Source organism: Aptenodytes patagonicus, chromosome 1, assembly GCF_965638725.1.
Source record: "Aptenodytes patagonicus chromosome 1, bAptPat1.pri.cur, whole genome shotgun sequence".
Taxonomy (NCBI): Eukaryota; Metazoa; Chordata; class Aves; order Sphenisciformes; family Spheniscidae; genus Aptenodytes; species Aptenodytes patagonicus.
Window position 1 is genome coordinate 122,965,766 of NC_134949.1, and position 26,968 is coordinate 122,992,733.

General features: G+C 47.1%; 3 protein-coding genes across 6 annotated transcripts; 2 read left to right on the forward strand and 1 right to left on the reverse strand.

The window, feature by feature from the left end:
• Window positions 1–2,603: 2,603 nt before the first annotated feature.
• KCNE2 (potassium voltage-gated channel subfamily E regulatory subunit 2) lies at window positions 2,604–4,239 on the forward strand. The gene is made up of 2 exons (XM_076328868.1): window positions 2,604–2,625; window positions 3,573–4,239. Exon 2 carries the CDS (start codon window positions 3,591–3,593, stop codon window positions 3,966–3,968), a length of 378 nt encoding a protein of 125 aa, XP_076184983.1. The 5' UTR covers window positions 2,604–2,625; window positions 3,573–3,590; the 3' UTR covers window positions 3,969–4,239.
• A 1,736-nt stretch (window positions 4,240–5,975) lies between these two features.
• Window positions 5,976–20,626, forward strand: SMIM11 (small integral membrane protein 11). 4 transcript variants are annotated; one of them, XM_076353602.1, is made up of 6 exons: window positions 5,976–6,052; window positions 7,134–7,195; window positions 11,713–11,828; window positions 13,493–13,670; window positions 16,259–16,292; window positions 20,210–20,626. In XM_076353602.1, the coding sequence occupies exons 3-4, from the start codon at window positions 11,808–11,810 to the stop codon at window positions 13,658–13,660; spliced, it is 189 nt and encodes a 62-aa protein (XP_076209717.1). In that variant the 5' UTR covers window positions 5,976–6,052; window positions 7,134–7,195; window positions 11,713–11,807; the 3' UTR covers window positions 13,661–13,670; window positions 16,259–16,292; window positions 20,210–20,626. The 4 variants fall into 4 exon arrangements, with proteins under 4 accessions (XP_076209717.1, XP_076209710.1, XP_076209702.1 ...); XM_076353595.1 differs by lacking the exons at window positions 16,259–16,292; window positions 20,210–20,626 and adding an exon at window positions 15,459–15,657; XM_076353587.1 differs by lacking the exons at window positions 16,259–16,292; window positions 20,210–20,626 and having other exon boundaries at window positions 13,493–13,793.
• A 2,654-nt stretch (window positions 20,627–23,280) lies between these two features.
• On the reverse strand, window positions 23,281–24,068 carry C1H21orf140 (chromosome 1 C21orf140 homolog). The gene has a single exon (XM_076328869.1). It carries the CDS (start codon window positions 24,066–24,068, stop codon window positions 23,322–23,324), a length of 747 nt encoding a protein of 248 aa, XP_076184984.1. The 3' UTR covers window positions 23,281–23,321.
• Between the last annotated feature and the right edge of the window lie 2,900 nt (window positions 24,069–26,968).

Genomic DNA, 26,968 nt, shown 5'->3' on the forward strand with positions numbered 1-26,968 from the left:
AGATCTGCTATGGGTTGTCATTTACCCTATCTTGCCCATGACAGTGGTCCAGCTAGTTCTGGAGTCCACACATCTGGTCCACCTCTCTCCAATCTGGCTACAAGGATATTATGAGAGACCATGCTGAAACCTTGCTAAAGCGAAGGTAAGCCACCACTACCACTCTGCCTTCATCCACTGAAACAGTCCTCCCGTCATCTCGCAATAGAAAGCAATCAGCTTGATCAGGCACAATTTGCCTTTGGTAAATCTAAGCTGGCTGTTTCCAATCACCTTTTGTTCTTCACATGCCTGATGATGGCTTCCAGAAGGATTTGTCCCTTAATAGTCACATCGTTTGAGGTGTGGTTGATCACCCTTGCCCTTCTCAAGGATGAGCAAGACACTTGCACTTTTCCAGTCACCAGAGACTTCCTGATTGCCACGACCTAGCCATTCTTGGGGTAGAGACAGGAGGCTCAACCAGCCATTCCTACCTCTCTCCATTGAGATCAGGAACATTTTGCTTAATATTAGTCTCCCAAATGGAGAGTCACTTTTCCTGCCCAGGACATTTGGCTGCCCCTCCTTCTTTTTAACCAGTCCCACGCTGTCTGTCCTTGATCACCACGTTGCTTTGGAGATTAAGCAAACCCTGAGCAAGTGTGACCTTCAGGGGGACACGCAGCAGAATGGGATTATTCAAGGACTCTTCTGGTGTGGTTGAGAACAGAGTTGGCAGTTAAATTTCATGTCTGCTTGACAACATATGCATCTTTTATATATGTAGGTATGCCTGTGTGCCTGTGTGAGTGTATGCCTGCAAGCATTGCCCAAACAGGACTGGCCAGGAACAGATGGTAGAAGAGGTTGCTTGAAGGAGTGGTAAGTCCTTTCACCTGGTTATTGGCAGCCCGGGGCAGCAGTTCCCAAGCTACTCTGCTTGGGAACCTCCAGGGCTATGGCTCCTCTCTCATTTCCACAGCCAGGCTTACAGCCCTGCTTTTGGGTGCTCCTCTAACAGCATGCTGGTGGCTCCAAGTGACTTTATGCAGCCAGGACCAACCAGGGCGCGTCTCTGGCTGCGCAGTGCAGGAGGCTGGACTTGCAGTGGTCCCTCCGGCTTACGGGTTTCATCAGACAGAAGCAGCTTGCCAGCCACCTCAACTTCGAGGGGCCGAGCTGAGGGCACAAGGGAAACTGGCAGAGAGAAGCAGGGGATCAGAGAGGAAATGCTGCCAGCAGCTCGCCCCCATGCTGGGAGGTGTTCATGCACAGAAAATCATCCAAAAGAAGTGATAGCAGTAACCATGACAATGTCAGCAGCATGGCACTAGCAGGGGTTCCTCGGGGATTAACACCTTTCTGTACCAAGAGTGTATCTCCCTTTTTCTGATGTGTGCTATTGATTCAGTCGTAGTCCATGTTTGCTTTATCAAACATGGACTTAACCATGCTTTAAGGTAGCCCTGGGTAGGTAGCAGGGCTACCTGAGAAATTGCTTTCTCTGCAAATTGCTTAGGCAGGACTACCTGTAAAATGAAAATATTTTTTACAGAAAGTCTGTCCCAGCCCATGTGCTTGTGGAGCACTTTGCACCACAATCCCACCCTAATCGCCCTCCCTTGGATGTCCCCATCGTAGCCAGGAACCGCTACTGACTAAAACCGAAGTTGTCTCATTTCACTGAGCACACTGCTATTTTCTAAGGTGTGACTCAGAGCCTTTCAGTTAGGTGTCAGCATGTGCTATTTGCTAGAAATAAAATCAACATTAATTGATTCTGCTTATTTTTTTTATAAGTTTTTGTCTTTTCCTGCTCCAGGTCACGAGTGAGGTGCGCACAGAGCAGAGCTCAGAGAGACCGGTCTTGGCTGTGTCCGAGGACCTGCTTCTCACAGCAAGGGCTTCACGGGGGGGTTGGTCACTAACAAGCGTGATCCTGGTGGAAGAAGAAGAAAGGCAAACCGTGTGGGGAATCCAGGAGAAAGGGAGAGAAAGGCTGAGCTTGTGGCAAAGGACAGGGGAAACATGAAATGCAGGAAGGAGAAAGAACAGAGAAAGAGACAGAAGACACATATCGCCGACCTCCCAGGGGAAGCGAAGGAGCAGAAAATTCTTCCTTTTGGGTGCTAAGCAGCCTGGCAGGCCTTTCACACTGCCTGCTCAGTGCTCAGCCTCTCGTGCTCATATCAGCCACGGGAATTATTATTAATATTATTGTTATTATTATCATCATTATTTTGTAGAGCCCATCTTTACTCTTTTTCTGTCTGGGTCAACAAAGATCAAGTTGCACCAATGTTTACCCCTAGAAAGCACAACAGTGCTCTTTTACAATATATGAAATTGCAGCAATAACCATAAAGAGTAGTACTCAGCATCTGACAGGATGACTGATGTAAGCTGTCAGCCAATATTTGACTTTCCAGGTGAGATTAGATTTAGCATTAAATTTAATATAAACATAAAGCGTGCAGTACAAGGTACTTACTTAACAGACAATTGCTTAAAGCCTTGTGCAGGCTGGAGGCTACTTAAAGTTTAAGATATCTCTGCTCCTTTCAAGAGCATCATCATATTATCCAGCGGAGTTTTAAAATCCTGATTTTTACTGTGAATCTTATTAGAGAAGGACACAGAAAGGTAAGTTTCTGTTGGTAATTCTTTATTTCCTATTGAAAAAGCGTAGCAAGTTTTCTTCTGGATCAAAGCAAAAGCAGAGAGATTTTACACACAAAAAAAATTTCAAGGCAGTTTGTATTTGGATTTTCTTATAGCTTGCTTACTTTCATTAGATTACCTTTATCCCCTGTGTTTGAATGTGTGTGAGTGTATAATTGCAGGGCGACCTACATGCACGCGTAGCTGCGTCCTTCTGTGTGTGTCTGCCTGTTCTGTGCACGCTGATATCACAAGGCTAGTCCAACAAGCAGAGGAAGGTAGATTTCTGAATTCAAGTTGGAAAGACACCGCAATTTCTTATTAGTGATGAAAATTCAGCACCCCTTACCATAGGCTGCAGTAAGCTCATCATTGCTTGAAGACTGCGCTGAGATCGAGTGACTTTTTGTGGAAGCTTTGCCACATGTTGTGGGGCTTGGTCAGCCTGAAGCATTGAAGGAGTGCATATAGGAGCACCAGACTGAAATCCTGTACCAGACCCTTTGCTTTTTGCAGGCTGGCAAGCTGCAATGCAGTCACACCTTCCTCTTTATGTAGGAAAGGCAGAAAAGGGCAGTGGCTTTTCTCAGAGCTTCTTGAGAGCTACTGCCTCAGTAGGGAAGGCAGTGTGCCTTGACCCCTGTAACATAGGTCATGAGGGCCCAGGCTCACTGGATTTCACCAAAGCGTATTTGGTTTCCCACAGACCAAAAGTGACCTAGGTGAGGAGAGGAGTAAGACCTCCTTGGGTCTCTGAACATATTGAACCACTCAGAGATGGGGATTCTCAGCTGGTCTAAAGTTGGTACTACATTTTCATCGGCAAGTGGCAGGTGTTATTATTTAATTGTCACAATGCGGACCAAAGAAACCAATGTAACTGTTTTAGTATAGATATTTGATTAAACTAAGTATCATGTTGTCTTTAGTAACTGTAACTTGCAAGGATGGCTGAAATGCGAAACTTCACTTGGGCGGTGGAAGATATTTTCAAGGAAACCTTTCTCACTTACATGAACAGCTGGAGGAAAAACATGACGGAAGCGGCGGATAAATTGCAAGCCAAGGTTGATGCCGAAAACTTTGACTATGTTATCCTTTATTTGATGGTGATGATTGGGATGTTCTCCTTCATTATTGTGGCGATCTTGGTGAGTACTGTGAAATCAAAGAGGCGAGAGCACTCCAATGACCCCTATCATCAGTACATCGTTGAGGACTGGGGCGAGAAGTATAAAAACCAGGTTCTGAATCGAGAAGACCTCAAGTGTGTGATCCATGAAAACTTGGGTGCAAAGGACAAAACAAGCCCTGGATCACCCTGACTTTTTGGAAACGTCAGCAATGAAGAAATCATAAAGCCACATGTAGGGAACTCACTGGAATTACAAATAGCTGTGAAACTGTTCATTAAATTAACAGACAGGTCAATGTGGAATGGAGTGCTGAGGAAATCAGCATTACTGTTTCCCATGAGGACTTTGGCACAGCTGCTCGGGGAACACCCAAGAAAAATGCATGATTGTGCTTTGCTTTGATATTCTGCTCTTCAGGAAAATAAAACCAAGAGAATGAATAACTTGACATATTTTTTAGCATTTTTTAAATCCAGAAGCAGATCTGGATGTTCCCACCTCAGAATAACTGTGAATTAGTGGTCAAAAGTGCTGATTTAGATCCAAACTGTATGACTTAAGCCCATCTTAAAAATAACTTGAAAATGTACAGTAAAATATCAAAATCTCCATCTATTGAGTGAACAATGTGTTTGGTATGAATCATAGGAGGTAACCTATACCTACACACATTCATTCCAAACTATTTTTTTAATGATCTGGATCCCATTTTTATTTCATTATTCACTGGCAGCAAAGATTGACTCATGGCCTTCTGACAAAGCCTGTTTCATAGCAGAAGAGCTGCTAAACTAGCAGCCTCATCTAGGAGCATGTCCTGGTTGTCCAGGGCAGCTTCCAGAGGTTCATCATCTGTCCTCAAGTCCATAGCTGGCAAAGCTGTCTCTGCTGCTGCTCCTTGGTTCTCCAGAGCAATCTGTCTACCTGGGATGCAAGCTGGGTGATGGAGGCGCTGGTTACATCCCATCAGCCAGGGCTCAGTGTAAACCACTGAGATCCTGCCTTGTGGCTTTCAGAGGAGGGATTTCTACAACCGGCTATCAAGGCTGTCCCAGTGCTATGCTTCCTTAGGGTTTCCCATGTTGGGTACTGGTTTCCACTGGCTGGGAAATGGGTTTTCAAGATGGTTTATCTTCTCCTGTGCTGCTGAAGTATCACAATGCTGGCTCTCAGGGAACGATTAGAAGCAGAACCGGTGACACTTCTATTATTAAAACGTGCTTGCTTTTGTAAGACTCTGGGCTTAGCTCCTATTCATGTTGCCAGACTTAAATCGCTTAAGCTAAAAGTTCCCATGCTGGCTATCGTGTGGGCTTGTTTCTTTTTAGAAAGTTTTGGCTGAAACACTTCAGCCATGTCTGACGCTGCATTTCCAGTAATTTTGTTTTGCTTGTGTTAAAAAGAAATGAAAAAGAAAAGGGCTTCTTTTGTTGGGAAGCTTTGGCTTGTTTTGTAGACTGGTCCTGAGATGCGACACAGCAGCTGCTGTCATGCCCCAGATGTGCCTTTTGCTGGCATAGTAATAAGCCTTTGAATAATCTCAGTCCATGTGTGCTGGGGAAGGCTTGTCAGGTCCCAGCACTGCCATCTGGTGAGCCTCTCCCCACCCAGCATGCCCCCTTTCCCCCCACCTCCCCGGGTGGCCTGTGGGTGTCTGCCAGCTCCCCCGCTCCTGTCATGGGTGTGCTCCACACCCAGGCTGTGGGACTTTCCTTACCCTCGGGGCCCGCAGGCTGGTACAGCGCAGATAATGTGCTGCACCGAGTAGGTGGAGGCCACCGGGGCCCGGCGCTATGGCCATGCTACGGTCACGGAGAGGCCCTTTTGGCAAGGTACGGTCGGAGGAGCACCCCTGCAGAAGTTGCCCAGGTGCACCCGAGCAGCTCACCGACCCGCCCAGGCCCTGCTTCCCGCCAAAACCAGGCGGCAGCTCCCGCCTCTGGCTCGGCCCTGCTCCCGGTGGCTAGCAGATGGCTGTGAGGCTGCACAGCGAAGCTGAGGACGGGGACCTGGACTGCTTTGCCCTCAGACCTACACCTCTGGGACGTGTGGGAATTGCTTTACCTCAAAACTATTATTTTTTTGGAAGAAACAGGGGGCTACTTTCTGCTCCGGCCTCAGGCAGCGGCCGGGCCACGGCGCGTTTGCGAAAGAGGTGCCCGGGGCGAGGCGAGGCAGGGGGACGCGGCCACTCTACCGGGCCCTGCCGCTGCCGCTCCTGGGAGATGTAGTTTGTCGCGCCCTCCCGCCCTAAGCCATGGCCGCCCGGTGAGGTAGGAGACGCGTTTCCTGGGCCTTTCCCCACACCCCTGGTTGGCGCGGCCGCCCGCGGCGCCGGGGGGGGGGGAGGCGGGCTGACGGGGGCGGTGGGGCGCGATCCGGCAGGAGCAGGGCCGCCCCCCGCCCCGGCCCCGACCTGCTCTGCCTGCATTGCCGCCTGCCCTCCGGCCTGCTCCCCTGCCTGCCAGCCCCAGAACGCCCAGCTTCCCTCAGCCTTCTCCTGCCCGCCCTGCCCTTCTGCCTGTCTACCTGCCTGTCCTCCAGCCCCCCCCGCCTGCCCGCCCGCCCCCCGCCAGTCCTGGCCAGCCTACCTTCTTTTGCCTATACTCCTGCCTGTCCTGCCTGCCCGCCCTGCTTGCCTGTCGTCCTGCCCTCCCCTGGCTGCCTGCCTGCCACCCTGCCCACCGCCCTGCCTGCCTGACCCCCCCCCACAGGCCCTGCTCCCGCCCTGGCCCCTCGCACCAGCGGGTGTGGGAGGCGGCAGCAGAAGTTCCCTCGAAGTAACCTGCCGCCTCCCGGCCAGCTCTCGGACGAGGGAGCGTGAGGTTTAAAAGCTGCTGGAGACACGCTCGCTGGCTATAAACTGCAGGCAGGCCTGATTCGGCCGTCTCCCGGCGTATTGCCGCAGGGTATGATGCATGGCCGCCTGGAGGTGCGATTTACTGCATATGAATCTGCCAAGTTTTGTTGTTTTCTTAAGAAAAAAGGAAGTAATAAAGAGGGATCTGAAGTTATCATTTGCTGAAAAAGTTTGGTTTCCTCAAGCGAGCGTGTGGGTTGCTGGCTGTGCTGGGCACTAGTGCTGCAGGAACCAGGAAAGGTGACCAGGGCAGAGCTGGGATCGGAATGGAGGCAGCAGGGGCTGCCAGCTCAGCAGACCCTCCTAGGACAAGGTGGTGGCAGCAAGCGAGGGCCTGCAGCTTGCAAGGACCCTGGGACGTGGCTGAAATAATGCCCTGGGACCCACGGTGGAACAGTCTGATGTGCTACTGACATTTTTGGTTTTGAGTTGATTTGATTTTAATCCAGCCGCCATGACTGATACATCCCATCTGCTCTGTTCTTGTTTTCCAGAGTTTGGAGCATGTGAGGAGCTGCCGGAGGAATCACTAATATTTTCATTTGTGCTTCCTCAGGTATGAAGATCTTGTATGGCTTTATGTTTTTGATGTTCCTTGAGTTGGTGTTAGTATAGGAATTTCTTTATCAGTGACACTTTTTTTCAGGAGCAGTGAAGTGATCGTGCTCCTGTACTCGGCACTGGTGAGGCCGCACCTCAAATACTGTGTTCAGTTTTGGGCCCCTCACTACAAGAAGGATGTTGAGGTGTTGGAGCGTGTCCAGAGAAGGGCAACGAGGCTGGTGAAGGGTCTGGAGAACAAGTCTTATGAGGAGCGGCTGAGGGAACTGGGGTTGTTTAGCCTGGAGAAAAGGAGGCTGAGGGGAGACCTCATCGCTCTCTACAACTACCTGAAAGGAGGTTGTAGCGAGGTGGGTGTCGGTCTCTTCCCCCAAGTAACAAGCGATAGGACGAGAGGAAATGGCCTCAAGTTGCACCAGGGGAGGTTTAGATTGGGCATGAGGAAAAATTTCTTCACTGAAAGGGTTCTCAAGCATTGGAACGGGCTGCCCAGGGAAGTGGTTGAGTCACCATCCCTGGAAGTATTTAAAGGACGTGTAGATGAGGCGCTTGGGGACATGGTTTAGTGGGCATGGTGGTGTTGGGTTGACGGTTGGACTCGATGATCTTAGAGGTCTTTTCCAATCTTAATGATTCTATGATTCTATGACACCAGTATAAACTGAGTGATTACACAGGTCTTTTTATGGAGTGATGTCTTGGCCTACCTACACATATAGGCTGTAAATCTGCACAGGTCTGAGTGCTTCTGACTTTATATAACTGCTGCATCTTGTGGCAGTGGTTTGTGATGGATTCTTAGTGCAGCAGCTCTGGCTTACAGTTGCTTCCACTGTGTTTCTCTGCAGCCTTTGGGCTTTGCCATATTACTGTGTTTTCCCATGACCTAGTAGTACTTTTGTTTTGAGGAGGCTTGTCTTGCAGATGGTAAGCTTGATGCATGATGCAGCAGGTCACGTGTAGTGGTGAGTCCTCCAGTGACTGTCCAGGTGGGAAGCATGCGTTTTGCTTCCTGAAATATGTGCATTAAAGAAAGCAGTAACAAGAGACAAGTGGAATGAAATCCCTTTTCTAGCTCAGGACATACTCAGCCATCACTCCATTTTAAATGCAGTCATAAAACCCTAGTAACTCACTGCTTTCCGAGGCTGGTGACTTTTATAGCTTTTCACAAAGTGGATAAAATGGAGATGCTCAGAAATCCCCAGCAGACAAAAGAGTATCTTGAGTCCCATTTTGTTGAGTAGATGGAATTATTGGCAGGCTGACTGAGACTTTCAGCCAAGACAACTCAAGTGGGTTTGTGAGCACCCAGATGCCTGTGTGGACGTTTTCTGGTGCGTGCAGGCCAGTCAATACTCTGCTGCTGCATAAGCAAACAATGGTGTGGGTGGCTGGGCAGTGATGTGGTTGCTGTGGTGGACTGGAGCTGTAATTCAGTGGCTGAGAGACCTGGATTCAATTCTGTGCTCCACCACAGACTTCCCATCCGACTGGGGCCCACCTCCTTTGTCTGGGGTGGTCTGCGTTGCACAACGCAGCGTTGTGCAGACATCCTGGGGCTGGTATCAGCTGAAGTCTAGCTCTGGGACTTGGTGCAGCCCTCCCTGAGAGCTCTTTAGCCCTGCTGAGGACACGAGCCTCTAGGGCTGAGTTGGTGACTCTCTCCGCCTGCTCTGGACCCAGAAGACCTCACAGCATTTGGGGCTAACAGAGGACTGCTAGTACAGCGCTGAGGTGTGCGGTACGGGCAGACCCTCTCTTCCTTTCCCAGCTGCAGTAGTTTGATCTGCTTCACAGAGGAGGTCTGAGTGTAAATAGGCTAGTGATTGCGAGGCGCAGTCACGGTGAAGAAGGCCACCAATATGTGTGAGAGTGATAGCATTTTGTCCCTACCCTGCACAGGAGTCTACAAGTACGTGATGGATAGCCTTACGGAGCGTCTGTCACGCCGTCTCCGGCAGGGCTTCAGGCAGAGCCTAGTGCTCCCGTTTCTTTCTCACGTGGCTCAACATGAGACCTCCTTATTGTGAGTGAAGGTAATAGTGACCTTCCGTGGGGCCCGTCTCCGTTCCCAGTAGCACTGTGTTTGTTAGGGAAGCCTGCATTTTGCTGGGGAACGAACAATGCCTGACTGTGTGTGTATTCTGAACCCCTATCTGTGCCTTATCTGCCTCTGAAAAGGCAAACATGAAACTTCAGCTGTTCAGTTGCCTGCACACTTTTAAGATATCATAACCTTGAAAGTACAGTGTCTGAGCCTTTTGCTTTTGAATTGATGACCTCAGTGCTAACAAATTGTTTTTTTCAAATGTGAAATGAATCCTGCCTTTTTCTCTCCTCTTCCCACTTTCTTCTCCCTGTCCCGTGCCCCAGCTCCACCCATTTTTTTTCTGTCCTGGGGTTTCAGCTGTATTTAATAAGGTCTGGATCAAAATGGAGACTGGAAGAGTCAAGAAGTGAAACGGGGAGATGTGCTTGACCACCAGAGGCTGGTGGCACAGCATGTGGGAGTGCAACATGGAGAGAGCGGTGGCTTCCCCACTCAGTTCCAACCGCAGAAGACACTGAGGACAGACCATCAAAAGTGTCAGCTCTCACAGGAAACATTTTGGATAAAAACACCACTCTTCAGAACAAAGGGAGAATTTCTTTACTTCCTGTCCTTTGTGACTTCAGTGCAGCTACTCCTGGTGGATACACAGTTGAGGCAGATTCAGGCTCATGTCTCAGCAGAGCGGAAATATTACAGAAGCATTGCGCTGAATGCCTAAATAATCAACTCACAACCAAGAGCACTCGCAGGAGTGCACACTGTGATACACATGATACACTGCTTCTTGCTGGTGGGACAGTACCCTGCAATCAGACCCCACAGATGGGCTCACATAACGTTTGCTGAGTCTAAAACTTTTTCTGTATACAAAAAATCACTAAAGCCCCATTTTCAGCATCATATGCCAGATGCTAGCCTGTCTTTGAATGGCTGAATTCTTGCCTTTTTACAATATCTTGCAAAATTGATTCTGACTGAAGCACAGAATTTACAGCAATTTAGGAGAAGAGTGAAGACTGTGTCTGATGAAGCCCCCACCCAAGTCAGCATTTTGAGATGAGGACAGCCCAGTTGGGCAGTGCAGTCCCTTCAGATCAGGCCAGACTTGTGTAACTTGGGTTTCATTGAGAAGCCTGTAGCCATCTGAACTGTGCACTGAGAACGAGATTCTGCTCTGATGTGGGATTTTTGCTGTGACCATCTGGCAGGGGACTTCAAATCTCAATGGTCGCTGAAATTCTGGAGGAAACATCAGAAGTTAAAATGCCTTTTTTTTGGAGGTGAGGTACTACTGACTCATTAGTTCACAGCTGCCCTGACATTTTATCAACAGGAGAAGGGAGCTGCACAACTCAGGATCAACACAGTAAATACTAAATGACAAACGAGTTGGCCACGCCGCTGCTTCGGTATAGTTCGATCTCGGTAACAGAGATCTCCAGTGGTGTCTTTCCATGGGGATGTTTCCAGGGTGGTCTCTGCAGGGTGAGGATTTTGCATCTGGGGGAGGAGGGGAGAAGAGGATGCCCTAGCTGGAGAAATAAGGGCATCTGTGAAGAAGCTGGCTGAGTAGCGCAGGAGCTGCAAGAGCATTTACTTGACTCCCTGTTTCTGAAGAAAGGTCAGCAGCAGCTATTGTGGCGTGGTGGTGATTTATTCAGTCCAGCTGCTGGTGAAGGTTTGGACTAAGCTGTAGGGCTTCCTCCTGCTTTTTGATGGTGACTCTGTTACACATACAGGAACCACCTTGAGTGGGTCAGGCAGGGGAATGTGCTTAATTTGAAATCCAGCAGCTGAAATGGTGTTAGTGCTGGTGGAGCAGCAAGCAGAGACCAGAGGGCAGTGTTGTGGCTCTGTGCTGCAGCCTTCAGTATCCCCTAGGGCATTTGTCAGCCCCAGAGTTCAGCTCTGAAACGTATGTTGACCTCTCAGGGGATTCAGTGAGTGGTTGGTTCGCTTCTGTGTTATTATGGGCTGCGTGGAGAATTTAATTTATTAGTAAATCAGAGAGAACTGGTAAATGATATTAGGTACTAGGATTCATTAGGCATTTGGGCTCCGAACAGGGCAGCTCTTCTGGTTGCACTTCTGTCCACTATTTCTCAAACATCAGTGAGGCGGTGTGATGTGCACACGTGTCAAGCTTTCAAAAGCAGCCAGCATTGTGGTTTTGGTTGGGCAGCTGCTGGGATGTTCTGTGCACGGTGGAAGTGCAGCCTCCGCTCTGTGCAAGTGTGGCACCTGCCTGGGGCCTGTCAAACCCCTGTCCTTCAGTAGCACGGACGTTGCTCCTGTCACTCAGCTCCAAAAAGGCCCATGTAGGTCATTCCTGAACTGTGTGGCACTGGTACGCTGCCAGACACTGTGCAGCAGATGAGCTTGTCAGAGAGGTGCAGGGTGGACATGCTGAGTAGAAACAGATTGGCTAATTCTCTTTTACTTTCCATTTCTTCAAGATGCTCCTGCCCCGGTCTGTGCCTTTAGAAGTGTGACGCTCATCGGTGCTGGGAGCAGCCTGCTGCGGGACGGACAATATCATCACACAGCCAAGATGGTGGCATTTAACTGGAAGGTGAGGATGTTTCACATTCATAAAGCAGTGAACTTCTGCTCTTTCAAGCAGATGCATGTAAGATGTGGTTGGGTGGGTCCTGCATTTAAAGATGGTTTCCTTGCCTAGGTGAAGGTTGTTTAACCACCACACTCTGCACCTCAGGGACAGAGGAGTCGTTGTTGTTGTCCTTTCTTGCCATACGTGCTTGCACCTTGCGGGCTGGCCCTAGTACTTGCTGTTGGGGCCTCACACTTTAGACCTGGGCGCAGCGCTGGTAGGTAAGCTCTGCTCTGCTTGCCTCTGCTCCTCTTTCTGGCTTTCCTCTTTCAGGGCTTTTCTCCGGCTGCTCTTTCCTCAGCTTCTTTCGTTACTGGAGGGTATTTTCTCCACTATGTCTTTTAGCGTATTGGGGCCATAAACACTCTGCAGGGTACATGTGTAAGGCACAGAAATGTTTGAGCGAGTACCTCATGCGTTAATGATTTTAACATGTTAAACCAAACCATTTATCAAGAAAGCAATGTTAACCCCAAGCCTTGGCTTGGCTTTTCTGGTGTTGCAGAGCTGTGGTTTAAAGAGGTTGCCACTTTTAATATGTGGGGAGATTGACAGAGGATGATGGTTTTTTGCAAAATTCGAGGGGAGTGGCCTGATGTCAAAGGTAACGTGCAGCTTGTAGAGATTCAGTGTTCTAAAAGACCCCGCCTGAGCCTCTGATCTGTGGACTTTAGGGGGACACACTAATGGTGTATGGATACAAGACTTTTTCTAAATTCATTACTTTGACAATGGCCAAACAGCTTTATGAGGTGTTGGAAGGCCTGCTAAGGGTACAGGGGGGTACTGGGAGGCTCGCTAAGGGGGAGCTGGCACTGTGAACCTACTGTGCACCACCGGACCAATCCTGCTGGCCAGGTGGCTCTTTGAAACAATGTGCTGGGAAGTTCATGTACCTTCAATATCCTTCTGGAATTGACATCTTTCACTGAGTGCCTGTGCTGCTCTTGTTATATTTGTATTCTGAGTTCACAGTGTTACCCATTTGCATTTTATTTTCCACTCCATGTACACTTACAGTAGCATGCTTTTATAACATTGAAATATGTTGTGTGATTTTGGTGGTTCCAGGCATTATAAACTCCTGAAACTGAATCGTTGGAGGCTGTGGGTTTTTTTACTTTTCTTCCAGTTTAAAGGCCTCTATCTATACCTTACAGGTCTGGGCAAGTTAATTGCAAAACTACCATGGATTAAAATTTCTAGGAGCACAAAAGTGTCTTTGGGGATCACATCTGATAGCTGATATGCACAGATTCATCGCTCATGTGAGAATTGTTCAGAAGGGTTTCCACCTTTACCTAAGATACTTGGTTCTTCCCCTTTTTCAGCTCTAGATCTTGCCAATATTCCATTTGCTGTAAAGCAAGCAAAAGCAACAAAGACCTGTTCAAAGGGGCTTCATATACAAACTTGAGTGAAGTGAACTTGTTTTTGTCCTTTTCCCTAGACGTTGATCTGCCTAGTTTAAAGTTTCCTACAGAAAAAAAAGCATGAACAGAGGAGCATTACTGTTGCTTTGAATAATGCTGTTGCTGTAGGAAGTGGTATAGCATCCCTGTAGATTTGTTTTTAATTGTCCAGGTGTTCCAGTAACTGCTTAAATATATTGTTTTGCATTTCAGGCTTTGGAGAATTTCCCATTGCTGATGTACATTTTGGCCGCTAAAACATTGATTCTTTGCTTAGCATTTGCTGGAGTAAAAATGTACCAGAGCAAAAAAATTGAAGAAAAACTGAAGAGGGAACGTGAAGAGAAATTTAAAACAGAAGTAGAGAAGAAGGATGATTAAAGAGTCTCAGGTATAGAATTTATTCAACATCCTGGTGTTCGATAATGGCATTGACATATTAAACCCATTATGTTTTGGCTTTGATACATTTGGATTGTGCGTTTGGATTGTGCAATTAGAACTATCACCACTATCTGAGTTCTTGTAATATTTGTCTCCTGCGATGCTTCAGTGTATTTGCACACCCATATCATGCCCATTCTTTGTAAGAGCTGCAGTTGCCACCAGAAAACTTGGCAGCCATGTTTCGTGATTTAGGAGATCTTAGCACAGTATTCCTTCTCTGCTTTTAATCTCCCCGAATTTTTATGCCCAGCCAATTGCACAGGAAATCCTGATATGTAAAGAGATGGTTAAATTGGCAGAAAGCGCACGAGAGGCATGACAGACAGGATGATGCAGTCAGACCTCTTGGCCTTAAATCACATAATTAAGATAGAAAAGAATCAGCCATTCCATATTAGTTAAACACATGACAAGTTGTAGATAGTTTAGCTGGAAGCACCAAATCTTATGCCATGGAGCTTCCCAAGGTAACAGAAATGCTACAGGTTATGCTATGTAACATCCCCCATATATACTTCGCTGAGAAAAACGGACATCTTTCTGCAGAAAAGAGCAAAATGAACATTACAAAATTTCTCGAGGTTTTGTGATTTCATTCCCTCTGTGCTGAATTCCTTCCCACTGTTTTCAAAGTTTAAGCAATCATTGCCTTATTGGATCGAGTCCATTAATGAAATGAGTGCTGACTAGTGCTAAGATTATATTCCCTGACTTGTTTGGTATGTGATTTTTGTATCAGTTTGTTTCACATCTCTCTGTTCTGCAGCAAAATGGGAATTCTATTCCTGCCTGCCCTTTGTAAGCTCCGTGGGAGTTTGATGTAATGTTACTCTTTATTAAACTAAAAAACCTTACTTTCCCCTTTTGAGGTCATCACCTCATATATGAAGAGAGTTTCAGTTTTTAGATATGTTTACTAGTTTTGATTTCAAACCTATCACTGTTTTATTTTGTGCAACAGGCTTTGGAAATTGTGACTAGAAATGGGGCCCTGGAAATAACCATGGGAATGAAGTGGTTCATTCGCATAGGAAAAACAACAAAAACAAAGGTGTTTTTCAGTCTCCTGTTTACATCAGATTGAGGACTTGTCTCTGGGCAGACTTGTGCCATTTTAAACTCTTATTTTAAATCGGTTTAGCTAGCCACTGGAAAATGCTGTGAGAACACTTCTTTCCATTTTTGCAGAATAAGTCAGACAAGAGTAAGTTAAATGGAGTTTTATTGCTAAACAAATGAGAGATGGGCTGCCCTGCAAGTGAGCAAGCCTGCCACTTGTAATGAGCAGACCATACCGTGCTGTGTGTGCGGCGTTGGGTCCCAGGGAGTTCTGCCTGACAGAGTCCATAGCCCAAGGGATTGCTGCGCCAGGGTAACGAGCTCATCCTGCAAGGCCTCTGTGTCCAGCATGTGACGTTGACCTTGTTGAATGACTGGCATTAAAGCATCTCTGATTTTGCAGAAAATACCTTAGTTGCCCAGTCACCCAGTGTTGCCCACCAGAGGCCCAGTCCTTCCTAAATTCTGCCATCTCTCAGACTGTCAGCCGTCTTTCTATAATGGGATTGCGAGAAGGGGTGAATTCTCCTGCCCTGAAAATGTTCTCCAGTGTCAGCACCGCAGAGCTGCGATGAGCTCCGATTGCAGCGTGCCACGTGGGCAGGCAGATTTAGCCCATGTGCTGCCAGCATATCATGCCTGCTATTCTCACTGCTGTTTCCCCACCCTGCAGATTTTCTGACACTTGGCAGCTTGCATCAGATTCCTTTCCTGGGAGAACGAAGCCTTCCTGTAGATGAAGGATGTGTCAAAGGAATAAAACCCTCAAGAGTAACATTCGCTTAAACTGTATCTCAACTTTTTATACGTACAGCAAAATATCCAAGCCTCTATTTATGCAATAAAAAATCCTTTGTAAAAAACAAAAAAAACAAAACACGTAATGGCCTTGGTTGCTGCTTACTCACATGCTACAGTTAGAGCTGCAGGGGAGGCAGTTTTTAAAGATTAGCTGCAGGGAGGTAGCTGCTTTTAAAGAGAAAAACACTCTGAATCCATCATGGGTGTGTACAAGGTTCATGGACAGACAGAAGGAAATGGGAAGGGCTCTGTGCAACTTCTTCAGAGCAACTGCTTCCGGCAGGGGTGTAAATCTGAAACTTGTGGGCACTTTATTGAATCCAGATGAACAAATGCAGGAGAGGAGCTTTTCCAGGCAGGTCTTTCTCAAACCACCTTCCATACCTAGGACTTCCTTAGAGTAAAACAAATCATAGTACCAGTATGAAAACCTTTGAGGAAGTTTCATGCTAGAAGGTTTGTTACATTATTTTGCTAGGCACAGTATCCGAGAGCTGTGTATGGCTCTCTCTATGGCCAAGTGTTTACTGCTTGGCCTATGAAGCAGAGGAGGTTTTCATTACCATTACTAGCTATTCCTGCATGTCCAATAACACCAAATCCTGGAGGATAAGCTAACTCGGTCACGGTAGGTTAATCAACAGAGCAGATTTTTTTTCTTTTTTTTCACAGAAATAAAGGCTTAGACGTGTAGCAGTGCCGACAGGTACGTTTGCCTTCACGTTTCCATTATAAAGCACTTCCTAGATCCTTGTATCTTCTGGAAGTTAAGGTGAAGCTGAAATCTGACAGGGGAGAGGAGGGAAGAGTGAAGGGCCCTTGGAGAAGGTTTGGTAGCCCAGCAGGGTGTGGGAGGTCTCTGGGATGGCTCGCTCCTGCCCTCTCCCTGCGGCTGCAGGCCGAGGTGCCTGCTGTGGTCACACCAGCGCGCGCTGCTGCAGTGTCCGTCTTGCAAGTGTTATCTAAGTTTGTGTGCAGCTGATACAGCTGATGCTCAGAGAGCTCTTGCTGCGGTGGAGTTACTCACCAGGAACTGCAGTGGTTTTTAAAATCTCACTGTTCATGCGGTCACCTTGGTGACTGCGGAATAGAAGTATTGCAGAAGCCCGTTCCCGGGATAGAGCGATATCCTTGCTACGGCAGCCTCAGGACTGCCAGGCTGGGGAATTCATAGTGCCATTGTAAAACAGCAGTTTCTCTCTACGGTCTCAGCAGTCATCTGTCTATGCAAAGGTGGAATTGAATGGTAATTTAATTAAATGGCTCTCAGCGTTCAGTGAGAACAGACTCTGCTAACCACCTCCATTAAACAGCTATTGAGGGAAATGCACCAAGGTACTTAGCGAAGCCACACGCCCAAACCTCAACAGGAAATTGTCAGGCCCGTGTAGTGTCCACCAGCTTCAAAAGTAAGCAGTATCTTGGCCCCACGCAGTCACTGGTTGCCTTTGAATATTGGCCCCAATCTAGATTTTTTTAGACTCTCAACTGAGAGTAGATTTTTCTAGACCAATAGTAATAATGAGCTTTTTTTGTTTTTTAAACTGAAAGCAGAGGTATTTTCCACTCAATACAGTTGATCTGTAAGCAGAATCAAAGGTACACAATCTCCCTTTAAAGCAAGTCATTTAGCATCAAAGCAATTGGGCACCATTTAGCACCCAAAGCAATCAAGTCTGGCATTAAAATCTGGGAGCCCTACCTTGCCAAACATGCAAGAAGGGAATTAACACAAGGAGCCTCTTTTTTGTCCCTGGCTTGAACGGGGGAGAAAGCAGCTGTGAGGAGTCCCCTCAGAAGTCCCCCACATCACCACCTTTTTGCCTCTACAGCCAAATCAGAAAACCTCTTTGTACGTGTGAGACTTCAAACCTGGTCCAACCTGGCTGCTTTTTTCCTTAACTTCGAAGTGCCACAGCATGGATAACCCCTAGAGCTTGTGATGGGTGTCACAGCAGGCTGATGTCCTGCAGTTTCCAAAACAAGAAGACATCTTATCCATTCCCAAACCTGAACCACTGTCTGTTCTCTGACATGCCAGGGTAGAGTTTTGATCTATGCTATCACCGGATAGGTTAGAGCAGGTGTTTTTTACCCTTGGGCATCCCATGTGCCACAGTTGCAGCCTTAAACAAGAAAATGTGCTGACACTGGGGGGAGACAGCAGCTCAGATTTGTTTCAGTTTCTTGTTCGGAAACCAGCTGGGGACCTCGAAGTCTGGTTTCTTACTGAGAGAAGGGTTATACGATTAGTCCTGGCAAGTTTAAAAGAGGAATAGAGAATTCAATTCGATTGGGTTTCTGCAAGTGAAAGAAGGCAGCAAGGATAGAGAGCCTTGAAGTGCTCAGTGTGTATGAGCGTGCAGCTTGTTAGACAGCAGGGCATCTACACCAGATCCTCTTGTAGATGATCCCATCCCAGAAAGCGAGCCAGGTCACACTCTTCTGGTGCCTACAGAACTAGAGAGTCTCTCCTCCCCTGTTCTGTAAAATTACTCTTTTAAAAAAGACCATTCATGTTGTATAGATGGGCAGCTTAACCTTACGCAGTACCTCACTTGCACGGGTCTTTCACTAGCAGATGTTGTCATTGTCACCAGTGCCAAATGTTGAAGACTGAGAAAATAAAAGGATTACTGGCTTTTAAACTTCTAGTGTTGGCACCTTTAGGCTTTCTTTAACTGACACAAAGGCCGTGTGCTTTTAAACAAAAGCCAAAATCCTTGTGTAGTAATAAAGAAAGGAGCTGTTGGGATTTTAAGGGAAAAAATAAACTCTTACAGGTTCTGAGATGACTTAAGTGGCTGCTGGAATAGGGCCCTTCCAGCCTGAAGGAGCTCAGTGGCTGTGGGGTATCTGTGGTCCCTAAAGTGAAAAATAAGTGAAGACGCATTCAGGACTGTTTTCTCATTATCCATTTTAGACTTTGGCTGAAATGAACTTGGCTTGATTTTCATACCACTGAACGCTTTTAGTCTGAAGGCCACAAGACTTTGACCAGAAACACAACAGCACTGGTGCTGGAGGAAGGCAGAGCTCCCTGAGCAGCGCCCTGGGGCAGGAGAGATTGCTCTCAGCCATTGTGCTGCAAGTCAGGGAGCTAAGTATTTTTCAGCTCTTCCAAGAGACTCACATGCAAAGAACTATTTCCAACATTTCCTTCCTCAGTTTTCCTCTTGGGGATCAGCAATTCCAGCTGTTTTTTCTTGCTCTTCTCAGTAGAGGCACTGCAAATGTTCTGTCTGGGGTAGAGTCCTTCATGGTTCTCCTTGATCCCAGCTCTGACCTGTGACACTCAGTCAGCATCTCTGCCTACCTGCTGACTCTCAACCCCCTGGCCTCAACTCCGGCCAAAGAGGAGCACTGCGGCAAACTCTCATAGCCCCCTCTCCAGCTCTGTCATGGGAGAAACCAGTAGACTAAGCTGAAACAAACCTCTCTTGTTTCAGCCTTCACAGTCTTTGCAAAATTGCTTCTGAAGATGCATCAACTTGCTGCATCATCTCCTTATTTATTAACTATGTACTAACCTCAGCCTTCAAGTCAAGTTCAGTGAGGAGCTGAGAGACCTCACATGAAGGATCTGACTACCCTGTGACAGACTTGTGTCTGACATGCTCCTGATCACGTGGAAAACAAACAAAAGCACAACCCACATGAGTGTGTGGAGACAGATCAGGTAAAATTTCTAAAACCTGAGTTTATGTTTCCCCCCGGACATGTGCCAAAAGCTATTTTCAGATAGGCTGGCTGTAAAGCGGCTACTTGGTTTGGGGACTCAGAGGTGGCTGGATGTTCACACACAACGCACATCACTCCGCGGTTTGGCTTTGGCTTTTGAAGCTGGTTTGTCTTGTCTATGCAATCCCAGCATATCATCTAGGCTCAACTCGACCTTGATTGGCATATGTGTGTACCAATCTCAGGGATAATCAGAGCACCAGCTGGCCCTTCTCCAGCTGATAACAGAAATACCCGGCAGTTGCCAGAACAGTTACCCCCGTAGCAATGGACTCCTCGTATGTTCCCGTAGAGAAAAAGTTTCTTTGGGCACAAATAAGTGGTTAGGCATGTATTCATGTGTATCTCCACACGGCATCAATTTCTCCCTCTTTGAATCTGATTGAAAATGTCCGTGTGTACCAGCATCAAAGGCTGTGCCTCACCACGAGACTGTTTCCAGTCTGTCCAAAGGCTCTTGAGATGGCTGTCACAGAGCAGAGAATGTATATAGCTGCTTCCTATTGGTTACTAGAAACATGGTGAGAATGTTTCACCCATGGTCCCGTGAAACATGGGTGACCATCCTTTTTTATGAGTCTCTTTTTTTCCTGGACTTCCTCATATTGGTTGGATTTGCTCTCCAATGCCTCAGCTTCTGATGGTGTGGCACTTTCCCAGTCCTATGGCTCTTTTGATTTGCTGTGACTCATATTCCTCTGGCCTAAATTCAGGCTAATTTCCTGGCTTAGTGTTTCTCATTGATTTGAGGAGGCTTAGAGCTAGCCAACAAGAAATGTCAGACACTGACAGTTACGTGCAGTTTAAGTCTTATAAATGAGTCTGGCTCTTACATGTATTTGTTTTCTGAAACAGTTTTCTTATTTTGCATTTCTTACATAGAATATTGTTCCTGTATCCCTCCTTCTTTCCTCTGTGCATTTCTCTCCGTAATTCCTCCACATGGTCGCTGCAGAAGGAAATTTCAAAGAACAAGTTCACAGAGGCAGAGGCTGGGCTTCGAGCGATGTTGGTTGCATTTCCACTACCTGGCCAGCCTTCTCCCAGTTCTCAGACGTGGCACAAAATGGGCCCCGCTCTGCCTGCTCAGTCACAGAAGCTCACACCTTGTGTCCCATCATTACATCCCTGGCTTGGGCCTCTGTAGGCTCTTGCCCCAGGTGCATTTGTCCCATCTGTACCCTGGGTTGCATCATGCTATTAGGACAGAGGACTTGAAAATAGGGAAAAAACTGTGTTGAGCCTATCATTACAGGCCTGCTTCATGAGCTGGAGGGAAATAAAAGTTTTTTCCATGAAGACGAGACTTGGAAAAGCATTTAGAAGTAATTAGTCAATGAGACATCATGAAAATTCAGGTGATTTTCATTCCAGCTAGCTTAGAGCAGAGGGACATCTGTTATAGCTTCTTCATCAACATATGCATTTGCATCTGCCTCTGCTCTTTATGCAAAGATACTTTAATCATTTTATTCTAGTGGTGCATTTCAGTCACACAGAGAGAGTTGTGAGTGGGAACAAAGAGATTTGCTTTGACATCCTGCAATGGTCAAGTGTACTAAGCCTCACTGCAAGAGCTATTGCTCACAAGCCTAATAAAATAATAGGTATTTAATATCCTACCAAGAAGATATTAGACTCATGCATGCTATTTCAAGTGCTCTTGAATAAGGTGCATGCTATTTGGTAACATCCTCCTATTAGCTTGTTTAGTCATATGTTAAAGGAATTGCTGTCATCCTAAATTACCAGTTGAGTCAGAACTGTATGAGCCACAATATTTTTCTTCGGTACAAAGGGTTACAACGTTTTGTAGAAAACATGGGTTGTAATTACCCTTCTGCAGCAGCAAAGGGGGAGGGAGGAAGAAAGAAGACGACTCATCTCAGAGGACTTTATATAAAATGCCAAAGTTCATTTGATTTCAGACTCGGTTCTGTTTCCTGCCCACAGGTTTCCATACACATTAAATAGGACTGGGTAAAAAAGTTTCACCAGCGGGAGGCTGGGAAGAGTGAAGGTGTTTAGCGAGGCTTTCCTAGCCCCTTTGCAGGGAAAGGATGTTTTTCCCTCGCTCTCTGGGAGATGTGGCACTAACCACTTCCTCTTTCCTCATGCTTGTTTCCATTAAACCCTTCATGGAGGCTTCACCCTCATCTTAGCAAAGAATACAAAACAGGAAAGACTTACAAATTCCTGTGACACAAATTACTTCCTTTTGATACTTCCTCATTGCTAAAATGGATGGAAAGCAGGTGATTCTGCACCTGGTCCCATGGACTCCACTGCAAATTAGGGATGGCAGAAGACACACTCTACCGATGAAGAAGTGTTGCGATGCGACCCTAAACCCGCAGCTGCATAAGCCATGGGAGCAGAGACCGGGAAGGCTGAGCTACGGTGAGGCTGTTACTTCTCCCCAATAGGATAGTGCAGTGTCATCGGGTGAAGGTAAACAGTCATTGGGAAAATGGGGTGTGCATCATTTGTTTCTTAAGAAAACCAACCTACTGTGCAATTACTGCCTATCCTTGTGCTAAAGAGGCACCGGACCTATTTCTTTCCTCATGCTGATTTCACACCACTTCATATTCATCCAGCAATTGCTGCTTCAAGCCAATGTGAAATTATATTCAGGGCCATGATACCAGGACAATAAAAACATTCCTGCCCCTCTCCAGTCTCTCCCCTTTTTCCCCCACTCTTTCCTCCTTGCATTTGAAGCACCTAATTTTCCATTCTCTGCTACATCCATATTTGTAAAAACTGAGCAGATGTTTTTGCTGATGAATATGAAGCTGAGAAAAGATGGTTATTTTTCTCTGTATATTCACATCTCAGCTCTAGAGAATTACATGCGTGGATTCTTCTGAAGGTAGATGAGACTCCCTTTCTTAGATATCTCTCTGCCACACCAAATTACAATGCTCATTTAGACGGTTTCCACGCACAGGAGAAAAACCGCACAGATTTGCCTCAGTGTATTGACATGTTTTAGTGAACCTGTGAATCATCTCATAAGTTATTTCTTTTATGTTTTTATGGTCTTAGTTCTCTTAGAAGTACACAATAAACACATACGCAGTAATGAGCAACACAGAGAATGTAAATTGGAAGCCACTTTCAAAAAAAAAAGAAAGTGTTCAATGAACGTGAAAAAACCGCTGTTAAGAAATACTACTTTGCATCACTCATAAATAATCTTTTGAACTCAATTCCATGAGAAATCATTACATCTCAGTAATCGATGTCACAGATAAAGAAAATCTCCAGTGATGAGTGCCGTGTTTTATCTTGAGACACTGAACTCTTCATGCTTTAAAGCCTGAACCAACTAATGGTTAGGCTTCAGAAAGGAACTTCCCTTTTAGAAAGATTTCTTTTACCTGTCTCTGAAATGTTTATTGCAGACCACTGTTGGAAGCAAGGTACTCGGTGTAACGAAATAGTGAGCTGATATCAGATGTTAATGTGTATATTATGGGAAAGTCGCATTAAATTCTTGACTTCTTTAAGCTGTGGACTCTGGCATCAGTCACGGCCCAGCATATTCCCTGCTCAGGAGCAGATCTCCCATTTGGGTCAAAGAAGACAGGCCTGACCTGCAGAATACATTTTGCAGCCCAGCCTTTCTCGAAATTGAGGGCATTTACATCTGCAGCATGGTCTCATGACTCCCATGACAGAGAAATTTATGCAGAAGGCCGGCTAAACTGGATCTTAAGCATGCTTTGGCCCATTATTGGGATAAGGCAAATAAACTGTCCTTTCGCGATGCAAGCATAGCACATATCAACCTAGTCCTGGAATACACCTAAAATGAAACGTTTGGATTTAAAATGATCTCTTTTATTAGTGCTATTGACATGTGTTTCTTTAGGTTTACACCCTTTGAAGGAAAGGGCTCAGCAGATCTGGAGCAGGGTAACTCATTCAACACCAATCAAAACATATTTGAGGCCTGACTGCAGGAAGATCCATTTAAGAAAGTGTGTCAAGGTGGTAGTTCTCCCATCTCTTCACTGTTAATCGCTACCTTCCATTTGTTTGGGGTCATCTTCTCTGTTCCTTTAACAATCAAGTCACTGAAGAGGATACACCTATAGGAGTGGGTCCTCTCAATAGACCTCAGGGCAAAGTTCTTCCTGTTGTTTATAATAAACCATTTCAAAGAAGACCTGGCGACATCCATAGGATAGAGATAGTTGTAAGACGAAGGCACAACAAGAAGCTTATGGCCATTTGCTCTAGCAACTTCAGGGCAACACTCAATGCCAGACATGTAGATCGTTGGTTGGACTGGTGGCAGAGTTCCCGTCTCTGGCTTCTTGCCATCTTTTGCCCCCACATGCATCAGCTGCATTTTATCCCTAGTCACAATTACGCACTTTACACAGGAGGTGGTCAGAGAATCACACAACTCCTGAAAGATACTGTTCTGCTGATGAATGGGCAGATCACCTCTTAATAGCAGCTTGTACCTCCAGGGCACCCACCCTTGGCTGCTGCCAGTATAAACAAGTGTCCATACTGGCCAGCGGAGGCTGGCCTCCTTGGCTCTTTTTTCTCCTGTTATAAGACTTTCTGGAATATCTGTTTCCCCTAAAAAAATGGTGTTGAAACTGTTAAGCTGCAGTGTCCTCAGAGCTCTTAAATACTGCAGGCACTGCCTCTTTGAAGCAACATCAAAGCAGCCCCAGCGGATTACGTGCTTGAGAAGTGGATTCCTGAAGCGCTGCATGCTGGCGTCTCAAGGCTCAGGAAGGACGCTTGCAGAGCTCACAATGCACCCATTGCCCCGCCGTTACCCCGCGGTGTCACACCCAACCAGCGGCAGCACCAGCAGGGGCTTCCAGGTGGCTGATCAAAAAGCATCTTGGAAAACAACCGTCCATCAGGCTGGGTAGGCTGCAACTGTGCAGCTAGCGGCTTCTGGTCAGAATGTCGCTCGTCTTGAACATCGTGGTTCCTTCTCTCACAGCACTGAGTGGGCGCTTGGGCCCTGTGTACCAGCCAGGCACCGCCGAAAGGGGTCCAGAGGGATGGGGATGTGGAGGAAGGAGCTGCCCAGAATCAGCATGGAGAATGAGCCAACGCCTGAGCTTTGAGACCAGTGGTAGAAACCTTTCCCTCCCTACCTGGCGAGTGTGTGGCCTCATGGAAGATGTGGCCTTGAAATCCCCCGGGTGGAGGAGGGGGCTGAACCCCAGATGTCTGGTTATGGGGGGAAGGAGGACCTCTGGACCCCCACAGGAGCCTCTCTGACAGGCAGGCCCAATATTGGCAGCGTGCAAGGTGCTGCCTGGTGCAAGGCGCCCAACAGCACAGAGACCTGTGCGAGGTCCACTGTGCTCAGCCTGCCCAGCTCCAGGCCTTGGAGGGGGGAATGAATAAGTGACGCCTCAAATGTCCCTTCAGGGTGAGGTATTTTTAGGAGTAATTTGGTTTCTAGAGTTCCCCTAGCTTTCCACTTTGTGCACCTGCTTCTCCATTTTGTGCTGGCCCTACTGATGAACCCCTGAGGAACCTGCATTGAGCTGACACCAATGCCATCGCCCCCTCCAAGGGTGAGCAACACTTTCGGAGAAACGGAAGGGATTATGGGGGAAAAAGAAAATTGCTCGTGCGGTGTTATGTGAACACACAGGCTGAAATGAAGGTGAGAGCAGAAGGCTGGACAGGTACCACCCTGCTGCCATGGCAAGTCAAACGGGGGCACAGGAGCACGTGGCAAAGTGAGGGCTGCAGTTGGCCTGGGGAGACGGGAGCAGCCAGGGGAAGGGGTGTGCGTGTGTGTGTGCAAGTGTGTGTGTGTGCACAGGCACAAGTCTTCGGCTGGGGAAGGTTGTGGAGCAGCAGAAGGTGAAGACTATTTTGACCCATCTGGTTTCTTACCTGTCCCTCCTCCTCCCTGCAGATGCACACGCAGAATTTTACCGCAGGAACAAGCTTGTCAGTACAAGACTGTCAAATTGCTCACACTTAGCTGTACCTACAAGGTTGGGAGTGAATACTGGCAGCATTGTCAGCCTGCCAGATGGGGCTGAACAGCACAAACGTGTCAGTCTCTGATGACGGCACGCATTTCCTTGCGCACCTCTGAAATTGAGATACCCCCACAGTCCGTGTCATCCCCTCTGGAACAGTTTTCCTTCACCCTAATGCAGTGGGAAACTCTGTGAAGTCAAAAAATGTCTGAAAATGAACATGGCCAGTGGGGTCGAACTCAGCTGACTGGATGCTCTGCTTGCTGAGGCAGATGAGTGATGGGGCACATCATGTTAGCAGCATCACGTGGAGAGCAGAAGTCTGCAAATTTGATATAAGAAGAAGGGTACACTCCCAGAAAGAAGCCTATATGGTTTGTTAGCTAGATGCAAAATGATGGCAGATTCAGACTGTACACATATGAAGAAAAATCCTTGGATATGCAGTACATATTCATATAAGAATACAACATAAAATAATATTGACTCATCTCTATTAGCATTTCACACTGTGGTATACCTTTCTCTTTTAGCGTTAGCTTTTGTCCTTAATAAGTGTATACCAGGAGCATAACCTGACATGAGTAATCCTACTGGAGTTACTGGGTGCTTATTAGTTTTGAAAAGTGCACATGTTTAGAGGCCTGATTAGTGCCTGAGGTCCCCCAAAATGCTGCTTTAGGGACCTCGCTGTTCAAGAACTGGATGTAAATTGTCAAAAGAACAACCTGTAAAGAAATCTTATTCCCTAATTATTCTTGATGCCTGTGACAAGCACCCCACCTGTGACATCCACTGGAACCGCAAATCATATTCCCTGTTACCTAAATTGAAGGTGTCATTTCCTTGTCTCCTCTCCAGAGAGGATTTACTTAATTGTGCATGAGTTGGAGCGTGCCATCCTTCAGATAGACACAAAAAGGGCATGTCGCTTTTGTTACTCTTGCTTTCTAGCTACCTTCTGATTGTGAATGGACACCAGTAGGAAACAAGTCAGGGGAACAACTGTGGTAGCATCCGGGCAGTGTCCCCAGGTGCAAAAGTGAGGTAGGGCTTCCCCTCTCCTTCCCCGTCCTCTCCTCCCTCTCCAGGCTTGTCCCTGAGGCCTCCTGGCCGTGCCAGGCTAAGGACGGCTCTAACACTGCCCGCCTCATCCCTCTCAGACCTGCCCCTGTCACCAGTGGCAAGCAGCAGCTCTGTGCTGCTGTCCCCCGCAGGCTGCCCACAGGCTGAAAGCTGTGGTGCCCAGCCCATTTGTGTGCTCTGAGACTGCTCCATGAGGCAACCCAAAGCACAGCAGCAGCGGTCAGGAGATGTGCTTCAAAAGCATGGTCCTCTTCTGAACTGGACCACACATGTAGGTACCGCTGGGGCTGCCGAGGAAAATTAGGCTTGATGTTCCTCAGTTTGGAGCCCCTATAGTGAACAGTCCTGAAACTGTTGCTCTATCACTCCAGGCTTTTGTGGTTTTGCAGCATCAAGGCAAATGCTGAGTGACAAAGACAGCCTGCTGCTGTAGGCTAAGCGCTTGTCTGTGCTTTCATGTGCCATTGAAGGGACTTAGCAAGGTGGGTGAAGGAGGTGCAAACCAGCCTTTCTGCTTGCGAGGCCTTAGGCACGGGCAAGGTCTGTGTCACTGTTTTGTGGTGCTGTC